Source organism: Python bivittatus, unplaced genomic scaffold, assembly GCF_059951505.1.
Source record: "Python bivittatus isolate LINGU-HERP-01145 unplaced genomic scaffold, Pbiv_v1 ctg000220_np1212, whole genome shotgun sequence".
Taxonomy (NCBI): Eukaryota; Metazoa; Chordata; class Lepidosauria; order Squamata; family Pythonidae; genus Python; species Python bivittatus.
In genome coordinates, this window is record NW_028277048.1 from 41865033 (window position 1) to 41883230 (window position 18198).

The 18198-nt window shown below is 40.3% G+C and overlaps 1 protein-coding gene across 1 annotated transcript in view; it reads right to left on the minus strand.

Moving 5' to 3' along the window:
• The window catches only part of FASN (fatty acid synthase), a 53224-nt gene extending 37892 nt beyond the window's left edge, over nucleotides 1-15332 (minus strand). Inside the window, exons 1-5 of the mRNA XM_007434177.3 lie at nucleotides 15166-15332; nucleotides 3786-3926; nucleotides 2729-2881; nucleotides 990-1163; nucleotides 601-801 (exon numbers count right to left, since the gene is read on the minus strand). Of these exons, the coding sequence (XP_007434239.1) occupies nucleotides 601-801; nucleotides 990-1163; nucleotides 2729-2881; nucleotides 3786-3912 (655 nt within the window). The 5' untranslated portion in view covers nucleotides 3913-3926; nucleotides 15166-15332. The remainder of the gene's footprint in view (nucleotides 1-600; nucleotides 802-989; nucleotides 1164-2728; nucleotides 2882-3785; nucleotides 3927-15165) is intronic.
• Nucleotides 15333-18198: the final 2866 nt, after the last annotated feature.

Consider the following 18198-nt stretch of genomic DNA (forward strand, 5'->3'; position numbering starts at 1 on the left):
TAAAAGTTAACAATGAAGTAATGGCTTTTAACAAGTATTCATCAAAAAGAATACTCTTAAAAGAAAAAGAAAAATATAGAGTTAGCATGCAAATTAGCTTGCTAGGCATATGTATGTTTTCCCTCATTTCTTCCTGTATTTTTAAAACTTAAATATTTTTTATTTATTCACTATAATTTATTACAAACAAACAAAGCTCTAAGTGGCTTTTTTGGCCAAATAATTTCTTTGTCACTCTCCAAACTATATGGAATCATATACATAGATTGCATGTTTATAAATTTCTAGCTTGCTTACCACAGTTGCAATTTATGGAGGAGAACATTAATATTACCAGAAGCAAGTAATACTTCAAAAACAGGCTACTTTCCCTGCCCAGTAGCTTCTTTGCCTTATCTGAACCCATAAAGTAGTTCTCAGATTAAAAAAACAATTAAAAGTAATTAATTACTGCTGAAGAGCCTTGAAGGAAAAATCATACCTTCCCTGTCTTTTCTGATTAAGTGAAAGCTGTGAAAACATAAATATTTCATCCTCATCCTCAAACCCTTATTATGGTTGACATAACTATTTAACAATGAGAAAAAACAACTGTCTTGCCTTCAGCGTCGAAAGATTTGCAGGTCCCTTCAGGGCTCAGCATGCCAAGCTTCATGAACTGCACGGACGTGTTAGGTTTCAGTATAAGGTTGACTCCGCCTACAAGAGCTGATTCACACTGTCCACTGCTAATTGCTTTGTAAGCGTTGTCCAGAGCAACAAGGCCAGAGGAGCAGGCTGTGTCAATGGACATACTGGGTCCTTTGGAAATACAAAGTGTGAAAAGACTGATTACCAACTCTATAAACCAGTGCTTCTCAACCTTAGCAACTTTAAGATATGTGGACTTCAACTCCCAGAATTCCCCAGCCAGGGGAATTATCAGCTCACAAGATATCTACTGGTAGTTGCTGACATTAAGCTTGTAACATGTAACTTTACACACTTGCCTTTGAAATCAAAGAAGAAAGAGACTCTGTTGGCAAACATAGCACGTTGACAACCGGTCATACTGTATCCCAGCAGCAGTTCGGGATCTACGCTAAAGGCTTCAGCAGCTTCTGACCCGCTCACACCAATCCACACACCTGTGTCTGTGCCTCGAATGGCAGCTGGATCAATACCTACAAAGGAGGAAGACAAATTCACTTCCCTGAGGTTTACAAGACAAAATACTCAAAAGAACATCAGACATACTTGGTATGCAAGTGGTTAAGGGAAACATGAGATGTGTGCGTGCACAAGAGAAAAAAGGCATTTATGAAAGAACTTTACTGGTTGTAAGGAAATTTTATGTCGAAGTACAGGTATCCCCAGGTTAAGAATGCCTGGTTTAAGGATGACCCCTAGTTAAGAACTATTGGAGCAAAATTCAAGTTAAATACACAATGATTTGAGTTAAATACCCAATGGTTCAAGTTCATTACACAATACTACTTATACAGTATTATACAATAATATTGCAAATTTGACTTAAGGACAGACCTTGAGAACAGAGAACTGGGAACCTTAAGAACTGGGAACTACCTGTATTAAGCCCCATTTACTAATGTTGTAGCTAAGTAATATTATTTATTTCTTAGTTTTATGTCTTGCTTTTTGATCAGGGGCTCATAGTGTTCCCTTCCCCTATTGCCCACAGCAGCAACAACCCTGTGAGATAGGTTGGGCTGAGAAGGGACTGGCCCAAAGTCACCCAGTAAATATCCATAGCAGAGGGTGGAATTGAACCTGGGTCCCTCCGATGCCTGTCCTTACAATGGGTAGTCAGCAGGCCTGGGAGTCAGGACCACAGTCTATCTGGAACATGGGATAAGAATATTCTTTCACCAACTTAGTGGATTCCCTAAACAGGAAGAAGATTGCTTCTGCCACTCTTAATTTTTCAAAATGAATGGGCAAATCTTTGCTCATGTCTTACACATTATATATTAGTAAAACAGAAATGTCAATTCACAGATTTTAGCAAGCCTACTGGAGATGTGTATTCAAGAAAACCTATGGCCTTCAAGTGTTCTTCCAGTTGCTCAGTGACCCGTTTTCCAATTATTTTAAAAGACAGACTTTGGGGAAGGATTATTAGTGGCAGTAACATTTTAAATCTTCCTTTCACATCCTTTTTTACTGTATTATTTTCCTATTGTAACATAACTTTCTCATGCTGCTTTTAATAAACATGTTCAAAGATGAATTTTGAAAATGGTGGTAACACTATTTCAAAACCCTCTCAAGGTCTTCAGAGTGGCCCAACTGTAGTTTGTAACTTTTATTCTATCAAACTAACTGATCTTCCCATAAATAACAGGGTTTGGTATTTTATGCAAAATCTTACAGTATTATAGCTAGAATAATTTCAATATTTTATTCTTGAGAACTGCCGACCAGGAGGGAGGGAGGGAAACAGTCTTGTTTAGCTGTTACTAGATTTGACAATCAAAATGAAACTGCTCAGTGGACCCCATCTTTTTAGTTTCTTTACATGCGTATTGCAATCAAGCATGTGGCCAGACTAGAAAAAGATATCAGTACTGTAGTTACTAATGACTACTTTAAAAAGCAGTCTCTCTGTGTCTATTCTATGCAGGAATAAATCTGTATCTAACCAATTATTTATGAAAACTGTAATTTGTACACTCAACCCATACGTATTAGGACTTTTGAACGAAGAATTCCAGGCTCTTTTGCTTACCGCCATCCAAAATGGCTTCATAAGAAACTTCCAGTAACAGGCGGAGTTGAGGGTCCATGGTATGAGCTTGTTTTGGATGGACTCCAAAAAATGTGGCATCAAATTTGCTGATGTCCTTGAGTTTCCCATTTCTCTTGGGCAGTCCATAAATTCCTGAAATTGAAAAAAAAGAAACAAAAGAATTTCATCACAGTTTCTACCTAGTATATAATTATTGAATTAGAAGGTGTAATTATGAATCACATGCCAATTGCACTTATTTTGCATGTCACTACCATTTTTACATCTTAGCAGCCCAAGTAAATATGGAAGCAAAATGTGAGATATTGGTAAGAGTTGCTTTTGGGCCAAAAATAAACATCTACTTCTTTGTAAAGACAACATGCCTTAGAAGTTATTTTACCACTATCTGAGTTTTATGCATTGTTCTGCTGGAACACACAACTTGTCATAGATTCAAAAGTAGTTATACCTAAGAAATCTTGACTAGCTTATGTCCAACTCCAGAGTCCACTGGAGTTGGGTGGCCAATAAATTTAAATAAATAATAATTAATAAATAAAAATTTATTTCCCAAGTATAGCTAACACTGCATTTATTTTGGCTCAGTATCTAAGTTTGATCCAATCAATAACATTCATAACAATACCACTGACATATAAACTCTGTTAATTTGGCTAGACTTCTCCATCCATAAAAGCTTCCTTTTATTCTAGTGGTAGGAGAATGCCCTGTTTAAAATGCCCAGTTTGTAAACTAGACTATAGAGAAATTAGAAATAACCCTTCAGATCACCTCAAATTTTCCAAATGATCATGATTACAGACCTGGGCATCAGAGGAGTTGAGGGGACTACAGAAGCTTCCTAATGAGAATGAGAATTACTTGCTTTCCTGATTTATCAAAATAAAATAAGAAACTGATCCAACTGTCTAAAGCAATTCAGTCATTTAAAAATAATGGGTTTGATTCCTGCTTCTGCTTATTCAACCCAATGCACTTAAAGGCTTTTTTTCAGTTTTCTTTTTCTACCATCAATAAGAATTACATAACCTACCTGGTTTCCATCTCCGATCATCTTCTGTGACCATGTCCACTCCATTGATCAAGTTTTCCCAAAACTCCTGCAAGTTTTCTGATTCTGGCAGTTTTCCTGCTATACCTGCAATTACTACGTCTTCCATATTTCAATGCGTTTCTGAACAGAAAAGAAACAAAGCCAAACAGTCAGGTCTAGGCAACAGTGAACATTGCAAAAGTTTCATTCTTGGCTATGGCAATACAGACTATTTTAAAGATACACTTGAGGGACAGCAGAACAATATTGTGTAAGTATGCATAACCACACATTAAGATGTGCATGAGTTATAAAAGAGGCCAACATTGCTCAATGAATCAGTGAATTAAATTATTCAAAGGGAGGCAGAACTGGGACTTAGCCTAAGGAGATTGTGATCAATGAGGGCTCCTTCCTTCCATATTTCAGGGCAGATCCTCATTTTCTGCTTGCCTCATCACCAGTAGGGGCCACCCACCACTTCTTAAGTGCAGGAACAGATGCTGTCATCTTCCACACACTTTCAGCCCACTGCAAATGCACCCCCTGCCTTTATTTTGAAGGTCTGCTTCAAATTGGCTGCTTTCTGACCTAAGCCATCTTAAGCCCTCTTCCAACAGATGATCTGCAGTGCTTCCTTTCAATCTTGTGGTAATTCTTCCAACCGGCAACAGCCCCAGGCCTGCCCCTTCTCTCCAGAGACTGGTCACTGCCCTGTGCTGCCATTTCATCTTGGGCTGCCAGGCTCCTACGTTCTCTGCTGATGAGCAGCTCCCATTTTAAAAATTATCTTGCGACTGATTCAGTAGTGACCTATTAAGTCAATGAACTTTCCTCAGCCCATGTTTTCCCATCCCCTCTAGAAACTCATCACTCCACTCAAGCCTTACACCTCCCAGGGAGCACCCTTTCAGTTTCTGCTCAGGCTGAGTGAAGCAGGCTCCCTTTGCTTTCTATCCCCTTCCCAGAGTGCTGCACAGTTTCCCCTTTTATCTTTTTAGTTGCAACATAAGCATGTTGGAATGACGCTACCAAGTTTAAGTGAATGCTACTTTGCTTCTATGAAGCTGAACCCTTAAGCCTTCCTTGTTATAAAGATTTCATGGACTTACAATGGAACACAGGAATGAAGGAACAACTTGTTCCTTTTGCTTTAATCGTCACAGCATCAAAAAACAATGATGATACGAGAGAGAAAAAGACAGAGGGAAGGAGGAAAGGTAGATGGGTTTGCATTAGTGTCAAAAGAGAGAACCTCAGAAGAGAGTGTGAAGGCATACAGGTGCGCAAATATCTGGGAAAGTCAAGGAAAAAAACAGGAACCAATGAAGATGGCTCAATCTGTAAAAGGCAGCCACCAGGAAACCCTAAATGAGCAGAATCAGACTAAGTGAAAAATGATAAACAAGTAGGATGGGCATAATATTATGGAGCCCTTCTATTTCCAGTAAGGATAATCTGGATCTAACTAGTTGTGTTTTAGTTTTTTTTTTTTTGTTGGTAAATTAAGAGACTTTTGTAGAGTATGTGGATTTTTTGCAAATTTTATAAGATGGATTTTAATTAATAAATCTTCTGTACCTATCTAGATGTAAAACATGTTTTTTTTAAAAAAATAACTTCTATCATTATATTATGAAAATTTACATGCTGCCTTTTTATTAATGCAGATGGAGAATCAAATTTATTATTAATACTTCTCCCAAGTACAGTCAGTCTTCATTCTGTACTGTATTGCTGTTCCTTCACTGTGTGTATATGTAAATCTTTATTTGCTCTATTTCAAATGACTTTATTAACCCAGTTCTCTGAATTGTCAGGATTACTTTAGATGTAATGAACAAATTCTTTCTTCATTAAGAAATATTATTGCAGTCCATTGATTTTTGCTTAAGTGTGCCATGGACTGAAAAATAACCATTGGTTGCTTTGTTACCTGACATATTTTGAATGGAGCTGAACTATTGCTGCTGCTTAGGATCTTAAAGCGGGTTTTTGAATGGATGAATTAGATAATAATAGCAGTTCAATTTATCTGCTCAGTGTAAAAGGACTGATGGAATGTATAATTTAGTTAATAAAAAATAAGGAAAAGCTGGAAAATAGGGAAGTACATGTGCAGTACAATTTTATACAGTTTTACTCAGAGGTCTCGTTAGAATTAGATGAGGCATATCCAAGCAAGAGTGTAAAGAGATTGGCAACTGTAATCAACATTAAATAAAATTAGAAAAGATTTAGATCATTAAAATATGTTATAACAATATGGCAATTTGTGATACATCTGACAGTTTGAAGAGCGTATATTGTACGGAAAATAACTGGAAATAGCACACTAGGGTAGACATTTCTTTTCAATTTAAAATTAAAGTTCAGATCCCATCATGAAAAGTGCATGCTAACATTTGGGGCTTGTCAATAAATGCATCGGCAAAGCCACTTATATCCAATCTCTTCTCTCAGTCAGTAGAGCAAATCCAAAGGTATTGTTTCTACTCTTTGAGGTGCAAACTTGGAAGAAAGGGACAGATTGAGACCTAGCACCCCCAGATGCTCAAGGGGCTACATCTCTCTCCAGTGTTTTAGCTGCATTCAGAGTAAGCTGTTACACTGGTGACAACTAATGAAGCTACTGCTGGCACTGCTGTGCTTTACACTGGATGGCTACATTGGAGGTGTTCAAATGAACATCCGTCACGTCCTGGAGAGAGTAATGGGAGACGGCGTCTTCCTAGCAGAGAGTACGGGAAGAGAAGCTACCATACTTCTGGAACAAGGCTGTGGCCATTGTTATGGGGTCATACCCCCATACTCCACCCACAACATAGAAGAATTCTGTGTATGTTTTGTAGTAAGCACATAGGGCACAACTGACAGGGAGCAGTTCTGGCTTATGTGATCCCACTGCTAAGTATGCATGTAAAGATATTCAATTACCTGAGGGCATCAGGTATTTTAAAATCCCCTTTGAGCAAAGTTCAACCCATGTAGTGAGTACATGGATATATCATTTTCTAGCCAACAATACAGAACTGGCTTGCCATGCTTCTTGTGATGTTTTTCAAATGTCCCAACCTCACCTACAACCTGAGGATTTCCTGAGGATGTATTATCCAAGTTCTAATCAGGCCCAAACCTGCTTAGGGGCATCAGGTACACCTTGAATAAAAATGATGGTGCCATTGATTTCAATTCTTCTGTAAGACACTCTGACCCTCAGGATACAGTTATACTGTACAGCCTCTCATAAAGTATTTATATGCTAATGGAATAAAATCATATAATGAATGAGTTGGAAGCAAAACGTCTTGCTTGATGCTCTAAATTTACTAAGCCATCTGTTATAAGGAAGCATCTAGATCTTGTTTGAAAATCTCCCAGATAGGGGATTCCACCACTCTTTGAAGTAGTCTGATCCATTTCTTAGCAACTCTTACTATCAAGGAATTCCTCCCAATACTCAGCATGAATCTCCTTTTCAATTTCAACATGTTGACCCCTTTCCTGCTCATTTCAGCAGAGAATAGGTCTGCCCCCTGCTACAAATGGCAGCCTTTTATACATTTGTAGACTGCTATCTTATCTCTTTTTTGCAAGCTAATCACGCCTGTTTTAACCATTCCTCATAGGATATGATTTCCAGACCCTTATCATCCTGATAGCTCTTTTCTGAACCCAGTTCAGTTTTTCCTTGTCCCTGTTAAAGTGTAGTGCTTTAGCCTTCTTGACTCGAGTGGCCACTTTGTATTTGTGGGGATTCATCTCTGCTTATGCTTTCCCATCTCCCTTCAACTTGTTTACCTGTTAGGATTTCAAGCCATTTTTTTCTGCTGTTTTGCCTGAGTTCATTATAACCTGCCTTTCTGAAGCCATAACTGATTTAACTCGGTTGTTCCTTCCATAGTTATACTCAGCTCAAAAGTCTGTTTGCCTAGCTGAGATAGTTTTCCAGCAGATATTAGAGTAAGTTTATTACTACTATAGCCTACCCTCCTGAAAACTTGGTGAATTGATTTAGAAAGAGATTGTGCACAGCCATTGGACAGTGGCCTGTAAATAAACTTCCACAATAGTATCATTTTTTATTCTTATGGCTTTTACTCTTACCCAAAAGTTCTCAACAGGACTTCCATATTCATGGAAATGAATTTCTTTACAAGCATATGACCTCTTTACATACAAAGTCACTCTACCTGCCTTTGTGTTGGATCTATTCCTTTTGAACAAGAAACATCTTTCTACATTCCAGTCATTACTCTCATATCACCCAGTTTCCATGATATCTATCAGGTCATGTTTTCTTTCCTGTATTTATTTTTAAATCCTCCATTTCTCACTCATTTTCTGAACACTGATGTACAGACACTGGAGCCTGGAAATGGCACTGCTTACTAGTTTCTCAACCACCATCTGTTGAGGTTTTCTGAGTACTCTATCCCGCTTCATGCCTCCTCCATTCCCATGTGCACCCATGTTTCTAATACCCAGTACAAACCAGGAAAGGGAATAAATTCTGTCCCTCTCATGGAGTTATGTGTTCAGCAGAGCTTACAAAGGATATCCCCCTATATTATTTCTAAAAGAGCAATGTTGAGTCACATGCAGAAAATAAGACTTCTGGCATCTTAAAAACTCTCCATTTTAATGACATACGCTATTGTGTATGTTACATATGTACCAGCTGAGGATTTCATGCCTTGGATGATGAACCCTGATTTGGGGAAGGCAGATTTCAGATTTATGAGATCAACTTTGTGTTTTATTAGAGCTGAAAAATAACTGGACTTAAGTAACATTATACCTCTATGTAGTGCTGGGCTCAGAGATTTGTTCTGAATGTTAAAACTAAGTCAAGCTCACAATCTTTCCACACAGCACTCTATTCCTGGTTACCCAAGCTTTCTTCATTACAGCAATCTAAACTGGTTAGAGAAAGTAATATTATTGTTATTGTTAACAAAAAGGGAGAGGGAAATCAAGTAACTTCAGATCACCCAATGTTTTACCAAGAGATCCCAATCTACCTTTTTCTGACCTCTAATTTAAGTGTAAAAGATTATGCTATTATAAATGAGCTACTTTTCTTAACTGTTACAAGATATCTATACCATACAGAACAAGGGTATCTTCTGCTGGATAATTTAAATCATTTTGGATTTCCAAAACATAAAATAACCATCTACTATATTGCTTTGCAGCAATATACTCTGCCTAGTGCTTTCTAGAGGAGTTGGAATTACAACTTCCCAAATTTCCAAGTTTTGGGGCACACTACAACTGGGACTGTAGAATCTGGAAAACACCAGATTGGGGAAAGATGTTTTATGGTCATGTCCCTTCATGCCCTTTATGAACTTCTAGTGACATCTGGATGTCTGATTTTGAAAACAGTAGGCCTAGGAGACTTTGATCTGATCCAGCAAGAGGTTTTAAATGCTCTACATATAGCCTGAAAACATTTTTTTTTTTTTTTTTGCAAAGTTGAAAGTGGTATGAAATAGAAGTTGTAATTCATTTCACAGTTTGTCTGGAAGCCTAGTTTTGAAGATGCTTCCTAATGCTTCAGGATCAAACCAAGAATTATATTGCTGTTTTCAATATACTTCATTCTGCCATTGTCTTATCCTCTTTGACATCCCTAAAATACTTGCTTGTAAAACCAGGCAAAGGAATAATTCCTCTTCAGAAGAATAGTACAAACACAAAGCCTCCTTGAGGAATTTCAATTCAGAGAAGGCATGCTGACTTAAAGATGGCACATTCTTGGCTTTCCCTGAGATTATCTTCTATTATTGATCTGATTTTGTAGAGTTCAGTATATCCCTTAGAGTGACTTAAGTTACAGAAGAAAAAAAAATGCCTACCCCATTGTGACTGCAGCCTAATTATAACAGAATGGTGCAACAATTAAATTAAGATTCTGGGTGGAGCAGAAGCCAGGTATGAAACTATGAAATATGTTCAGCCCAATCATTAGGTGAAATTAAATTTTATATTGGAAACAGATCAGGAAGGCCGCTCTGCTACCAGACTCTAAACCTTTTCTTGCCCTTGTTTTACCTTCCACGAACAGCTCACAGATGCCACAATAGATGATGATGATGCTTCTGTTGCCAATCCCTGCTTTCTCAAACATGGGGTAAAATACAGATAATCTGGCAATGTAATATCAATTTACACAATATGCTATATTTATGGATTGCGGCTTAGCATATAGTTTGAACCCAGTTAAAGTTGCAAAGTATTATGCAATTCCAGACAATGGGTTAATTTATCAAACAGATTATGTGTGCTGTGTAACTATAGCCTCTGTGTGGCTGGTGAATTTGATCATATCAGTTGCCACACTGGCAATCTCCATCTTTCTGCCCCTTTTGCTATAACAACGTCCAAGGAAAACAAGGGGAGGCAGGAGAAAGCAGCAAGTGAGGAAGAGTTGCTTGCTTGAAGAAGACCAAAGCAACATTGCAAGTCCAGCAGACCCCCACGCCACCTCCATTTACTCAGCAAGTCTACCAACCGTAACAGATGATTAAACAACTTGAATCAAAAAAGTTGGCAGAACATAAAGAGATGGGACAGAAGAAAGGGAACTATAAGAACAGAAAGCAAGGTTCTGCTTCTGTAGGTGTAGCAAATGGGGGCGGGGGGAGAGAGAAATATGCATCGCTAATTCAAAATAAAAATTCTTTTTAAAAGCAGCCCTATGTTCAGGGTATTATCTACTTTGATTTGGGGAAGAAAATAATCACTGACTGTTTTGCCTTAGACAGCTCAATGTTTGAAATAAACCACAGACAGGATAGTAGGGTAAGACCGGAAGCAGGGGAGAGTACCCCCACAGGTGAACATTGCATGTAGCTTAAGTAAACACAGGAAGTAAGTACAATAGACCAAGAATGGAGTGAAGAAAGTAGACATTAATTATGCAGTTACTTGGGTCAGGATTACACAATATGTATTTGAATAGTTGGTCCTCATAAATCCAAGAAATCAATTTGCATTTTGACAGAGGAATGATTGCCAGCTATATTCAGAGCAGTTTCTGTCCATTTGGTGCCCTCCATGAGCAAACCTGGTGCTGCCCCAACACAGTCTCCAACCAAGTGCAAGAAAATTTGGAAAGTACAGTGGAACCTCGGGTTACGAACGCTTCTGTTCACAAACTTTTCGGGTGACGACCAGCTCCGGCCGCAAAATTTTGCTTCGGTTCGTGAACTCCGCCTCGGGTCACGAACAGGATCCGCGGCCATTTTCCCTCCCGTGACACGGTCCACGGCCATTTTCCCGCCTGTGACACGTGGTCCGTGGCCATTTCCCCGCCCCTAACACATGGTCTGTGGCCATTTTTCCGCCCCTGACACTGGGCCGCGGCCATTTTTCCGCCCCTGACAGGTGGTCCGCGGCCATTTTCCACCCCTGACACGTGGTCGTAGGGAGGGGGACTCTCCCTCCAAGCAATAGCTGCCTCCCTGTCCTCCACGCCAGAACGGATTAACGGTAATTACATTGAATCTTATGGGAAAATTTTCTTCAGGTCGCGACCGATTTGGGTCGCGACCAGAGTCGCGGAATGAATTAAGTTCGTGAACCAAGGTTCCACTGTATAGTCCCAATACCTCTGGAAATTACCAGTTTTGGGAAAACTGCATCTAAGCATTCTCCACGTTACCTTTGCAAAAGCAAGCATATACTAAGGATCCTGGGCTGTTCTTATGTAATACAAAATTCCTGTGAATGTGCTCTCAGGGATTTCTTAAGCTTCTCCATTGTGACTGACAAGCCGTTCTTTCAGGATTCACTTCTACAATCACTTCTTTTTCTTAGGTTGATGACTACAATAAATGATTTGATTTCTTCCTATTGTCTTAGCCAATAAGATTAATTATCTCCATTGCTTGTAAGAGCAACATGTGCAGATAGATACAGACAGCACAAACTGGTGTATCAGATTTTTTTTTTTTTAATATCTAGAAACACTGTGAATCCTGACTCTCCCTCTGGTCATGAACCAAAATACTTTGCTACCTAAAGTGAAATACAAGGTGCCATCCCTATACAAATTCCACTTACAGAATCCAAGACACTGGATTTTCAATCTTATTTCAATCTTATTTCATTTCCTAGGATGGTATTTCCTAGGATGAACTATCATCCTAGGAAGAGCCTTGCTAGTTCAGGCCAAAAAAAATAATCTAGTCCAGTGTATTGTGTCTTAGAATGGCCTAAGCAATATATCTGCAAAGTTTAAAAAGGAAATCATACCAAAGATACCTGACCAATTTAATGGATACGAAATGGGAGGTGCACTATAGTCAGCAGTGAGTCCAGTTCCAGTGGATCTGGCCATTCTAATTTGGAATACTCTGCTGTTTGAGGAGAATTTAAAGATGGTACAGAAGATAAACCATTGGATCTTACTTAGACACAAGTAATGGAATCACATCTTTTACCAGACCTATAGTCAACAGGCTAACTAGGGAGTACAGGACAGACACTATTGCTCTATCTTTCAACAAGTATGGATCAGAGAAGTAATGACTAAGGAGACTGCCGTTACTTGCTGTGCCTCAAATAAATGTTACCATTTGTTTCTTAAACATGCCTTCATTCTCTGCCCCTCTTTACAACCCTGAGGAAGAATTTTCAAACTTTACCAAACCATTCACATCCTGAATTGTGATTAATTTGAATAGTTTGTTAAAAGTTTGTTAAATAGTTTTTAAGACTATTTGAACAATAGTTGGTTGAATAATGAAGATGGATTCTTTTAAGCAAACTATAGCTTAAATGACATTACAAACTGTGGTTTATAGTGAAAGCTATGGTTTAGCATGACATCCAAATACATTCAAATGTATTTCAAATCTGCTTTGACACTGGTTGTGACAGCCTGCATTGATATATTTCAACTCTGTTGCAAGCATGCCCACTTCAGAAATTTTAAAAAATGGAAATATTTTAGTCAAAGGTTACTAATGCTCCTGTTGAAGGAGTTCATGAAATGAAGGCTCTCTTTGTTCCACCCAGCTTTTACATACCAACTTATTACATTAACTTTTTATTATGTGTATCCAGTACAGTACACACATCAAGATATTTGTATCTCCAGGAAAACTGAAGTGATTGTATGATAGACAATTGTAAGATATACAATCTGTTCCTAATTCCTCAATTTTCCTCAGTGAGACTGAGAAATCTCACTGAATGCAGATTACTTGTAGACACAAGTACTCTGGAAGAGAAGTAGAGCCCAGCACTATAATCCTAAACAGATTTCTTATGGATAAACTCACTGAATTTAGTAAGACTTGCTTCTAAGTTTACTAACCCAGGACTGGGTTGTTACTGTATATTCTATATCTACTCAGAAGCAAGTCATGCTGTACAGTTGAGCTAAATGTGTGGCATGGATTTCAACTAAGTATAAATAAAATACAAACAATTAAACAAAGCCACTGTTAAAATAATTTTACCTAGTGTTACAAACAGATTAGTGCTGTTGAAGCCAACAAAAGCTGCATTTTAGGCTAGGGCCATCACTGAATGAATTGTTTATAGACTGAGAAATTAAAGTTCCTTGTTTCGACTGGCCTCAATGGAAAAAAGGAACTTATGTTACCATTACAATTTTGTTCTTACTTCCTGTAGTTTTAAAGCAGCCTTCCCCAATCTGCAACCCCCAGATACTGATGGGGCTATGGTTTCCATCATTCCCAGTTAACATACCAAAGAATTGGGCTGGTCTTGGAATGAGGGGTGCTAATGTCCAACACCTATAAAAGGTTCCAAATTGGAAAAGGCTGCTTTAAAAAAATTGCTTTCAGACCATTCTAAATAACATAAGGTTTATGCTGTTGGAGAAAAGTTCTGACTAATTCACCTCAGAATCGTGTTTTAAAAACTTTAAATAAGCCATTAATAGGTACTTAAAAACTTAATGCAATTACAGCTCAATCAAAATATAGTAAATAAATGGGAATGTGGCATCCATTACCCCTACTGTTTAAAATAAAACATGTACCTAAAAGTTTCAGTGTTACATGCATTTGTTACTTGACTAAAGATAAAAGTGAGAATTGTATTTCACCAGCTTTGTTAAAATGCATAATAAAATTATGTAGTTGCAATTTTGAAGGCCAAATCTTGTTTGCATCATTAACACATCTGTAGGCTTTGAAAATCAACAGAGTAAGGATTTAGGATGATGGTGATAGTTAGAGAATACTGGATATATTGCAACAGAGAACAATAAGTTAGATATTTTGGGTGAATGTCCAGAAGCAAAGAGATTTTTCTTCTGTATCAAGTAGAAATATCTTATTTTTGAGATATTTGAGAAGAAGCAAATTAGGGTGTAAACAACAAAGCAGATTATCTGATATCCAAATTTCCTCATAGAAAAATCACAAAATATTCTCAACATCATGTTTTTGCCCTTCAGGGTTTAGATCTTTCTGCATACTACTGTATGTAAAAGCTAAGGGCTAGAGATTTCCTCTAGGTCTTTAGAAATAAATATTAGTACGTCAGTATATCTGCCTTCCCTGCTTGATACCAAAATGGCTGGACGCACCACGCTTCCAGTGCAGAAAGGCTTAGTCTCCCCTCATAAAATACCCCTCCCCCTTATTCAACAATCTCAGAAATCACCTCTTACCAACTTCACTTTGTTCACACACACATACTGCAACATTACAAAATGAGGATCTATCCAGAATTTATGTTTGTGTTTCTATGGAAGGCAACAGTGGAGGCAATTTCTCTAAAGGAACATGATCAAACAGTCCCTTAACGGAAAAGGAAATAGAAAATCCAAACCGGCATCAAAAATTCAACGGTCTTTGTTCTAAAAGGCATTTATAAGGCAAGCGCACTGCATAATAACAGACTTTCCTGCACCGCCAAGGCCTCGTCTCCGCGCACGCAATCTTTCACAGCCTTTCAGAAGCACCTGAAATTGATGTTGCCCCAGTTTGGCATACGGCACAACTTCCATTCAAAATAGATGCATTTAAGCCTCCCGAGGCTTGCACAACCCAATCTGCATAAAGAGGCTGGGAAAATGGAACACGTTGGAGATGCGGTGCCTCCAATACCGGTTCCCCTCCCCACGCAGGAGCAGGAGCGAGGAAGATGGTTGTTCTGGAAAGAAAAGGGCCTCGCCGACGGAGGGAATGGATCTGAGGCCACCTAAAATGCCTCCATCCCCCTCGCCCCAAGCGGCGGAGTACCCAAAGGATATCTCGGGCCCTGAGCCCCTGCGAACGCCGTCCCAGTCGCAGGCTCCATTTTAGCTTTCCGCAGCTTCTTTTCATTCACGCAAGGAAACCCCATCCAAGTTTTGGCTGCCTCTCTCCAAGCAATCCTAGCTGGTTACCTGCTCAGGTCCCTGAGGTCGGCTAGGCGGCAGGTCGGTGCTGAGACAAGCGATGCGGCAGCTGCTGAAAGCTGGTTGGCGGAGAAGGCGCGCTATCTGGCTGCTGGCACGCAAATCTCTCGACTAATTGCCTCTTTCGTTCCCGGTGCTTGGCGCACACTGAGCTATCTGCGCTCTCCGCTTCTCACTGTCTCCCTCTAGCTCCCGGCGCCTATTTAAACAGCCACCACCTCCGGTGGCCACGCCACATGGGCTGACAGTTTGCTTTTCGCTGCAGTCCAATGAGAGCTAGGGCTGGGCCTCCCGGCGCAGATCCTGGGGCGATGCCAGGCCCTGGCTCACGGGAGCTCCTCGCGATCACCGAGGGGGAGGAAGGGAGGCAAAGAGCAGCGCCACAGAAGGGCACGCGTCGTCCATACCCGAGCCGTCTGGATAGCGCAACGGTGCCAGGCAGGAACCGAGCCAAGGTGGAGCTACGACGCATCCCCGGGCGGATCCAGGCTGCCTGATGCGGCCCTTACCTCCCACCACTCGCGGCCTCTGGTAGCTCTGTCCCTGCAAAATGTCGCCGATACGGACAATATTATTGCTTGGACCTTAATCTGAAAAGAGGGGAAAAAACATCTGTGATAGTTATGGATAGATTACGTTTAGATATCCGCCTTTCCTTCGGGAGCGCAAGGCGGTATACTGTACCTCCTTCCCTGAATCTGCGAGGCAGGGGAGGCTAGGAAAGCCGGGCTGGTCGAGAAGTCACTGTGAGCTTTGTGGATGTTGGGGGGGGGGGGGGGAAGGTGTCTATAAACGCTAATCACTACCCCAGAAAGCGCAGGATGTTCGCCATCCTCTGGAGTACTACCTCACCGCCTCCCCCACTATGAAACTTCTGCAACTCTTAAACGTGGAAATGGCGAATCGAGACGCGGTCACCATCTCCCCGCGGAGTGGATTCAGCAGCGCCACCCACAGACTCTTCGCTAGCGGAGCCCCTCGAGCCTCGCGCCTTTTCCTCCTGGCCCACCTTCAGGAGGCTGCGTGATGCTTTGGTTCCGGCGGCTGCAGCGGTAGGGAGGTGGGGGGAAGCTATCTAGGCAGAGGCCTGCCCGTGTGGGAAGTCTGGTGCGCGATGCGCTTAAACTCATTTCCCTCGGCCTCAAGGGAAGGGAAGGGTGGGTGGGAGGGAGATACAGCCTTGCTTAGGAATCACGGAGTAGTTGTGTGTATACACGGTTTAGTAAAGCTAGGGAGAGGAACGTAATTAATTCCTCTTCCCAGTCTGTCTCCTCCTGTGCGTGTCTCTTTCTGCAAAGAGAGAAAATTAATTAGGCAGGTTTCTCTCTTAGACTTTCGGCCCAGTACACTGCCAGACAAGTCTAATCGGCCGCAGGCGCTCTTCCCTGAGGAAACAACCGGTGTCCTAGGAGATGAGTGCGAGCCGGGCTGCTTGTCTTGTTACACTCTGACCGAGTTCTCTCCCCAAACCCCGGCGAATGAAATGTACAAAAGACCACATTTACTTTCGTGCCGTGGGTCATTGATGGAAGTGTCCAATCAAAAGGCCGAGGGATGTAGGCGTGGTTGTTGCTCCACCAATCCCAGGGGCTGTGTGGGTGTTGCTAGGAGATAGGGTGATATGGTGACTGTATTGAGGGACGGGTCTGTTTAGGAAATGAAGCTGTTGGTGATGCAAGAAGCGCTTGTGAATTGTGGCTTATTTCAGGTCATTCACCTCAGAAGAGTAAGAGCTTCCTGGGTTACTACAGTTCAATCTTCCAAGTGGACTCCAGATCGCTTCACTCTACTCCAGGGATTTTATTCCTGCTGCGTGGAAGGATATAGCCCTTAAATAGTACCTTACTGTTCTTACATCTTTTGTCTTTCTAGGTTTGCTTCATGCCAGAGAGTAAAATTCTGGGACTAGGATTAGGAACATGTATGATCTTGTTTGCTGCCTTTATATTCTACTGGTGCTAAAATTTTCTGGTTACTTTTTGAAGTGTGGCTTCCTTCGCCTCTTTTCAGAACATTTGTGAGCTCTTAACTTATTCATAGATTTGTGTTTGCCTGGCCCAAATGTAACACGCCCCAGTCTTTATAAAAACAACACAGGGCAGAAGAAGTGGCCCCCAAAGCCTAAACTATAATGAAATGTGTCAGTCTTTAAAGTGCCACAGAAGTCTTTGTGACTGACTTTTACCCAGAGAGTGTAGTAGAGAGCAGAAAAAGAAATGCTGCTTAGTCTGAACTTGTCAGGCTGAGGCTGAGTCACTTTTTGAATGTTACTTTTACTTATTGCAGGCTATATTTTGAACATAGTATAGTAAGTGGAGTATAGTAAACTGGGAGACTCAAGTTCAAGCCCCTATTTATGAAACTCAGTGATTTTACCCGTCTCTTAGGGTTCCCCAGTCTGGCGGCCTTCTGATGCATTGAAATACAATTCCCACCATTCTCAACCGACATGGACATCATGCTATGGCACTGTTATGAAGAACCACATCTGTTTCTCTGAACTCTCTGAAATAGTTTTTTAAAACATGAATTTGTACATTTTTATCTAAAATCATATAATATTGCAATTCCAAGGGATCCGCTGTTTCTTTTTACATTGCATTTCTGCTAATTAAATATATTACTAATAAAAACATATTAAAATGAGAAAATTTGCTCTGTCATGTTTCAATCTCCTTTCCTCCAGTGATTCTACATATTTAAACAATTTTATTCCTATTCTCTTATAAAAACAGACCCTTAGATTTTAGGCCTCAAAAGATCTTCCTCAGTGTAGTGTCCTCCTAATATGCTGGATTATAGTTCCCATCATCCCAACAGCATGAGATTGTCCCAATGTGATGACATTCTTGAGCTGGCAGCATATAGGCACTGTGAATGGTTAATATATCTTGTTTATAGTTAATTGATAGTTTTTATGTCCTACTGCAGGATTGGTAGGCCTATGATTATGATCTGTCTCAGATGCTGTCAGACTCTGAGGAAATTAGGGTCTAGCCTTTCCTGAGTTTCCAACTGGCA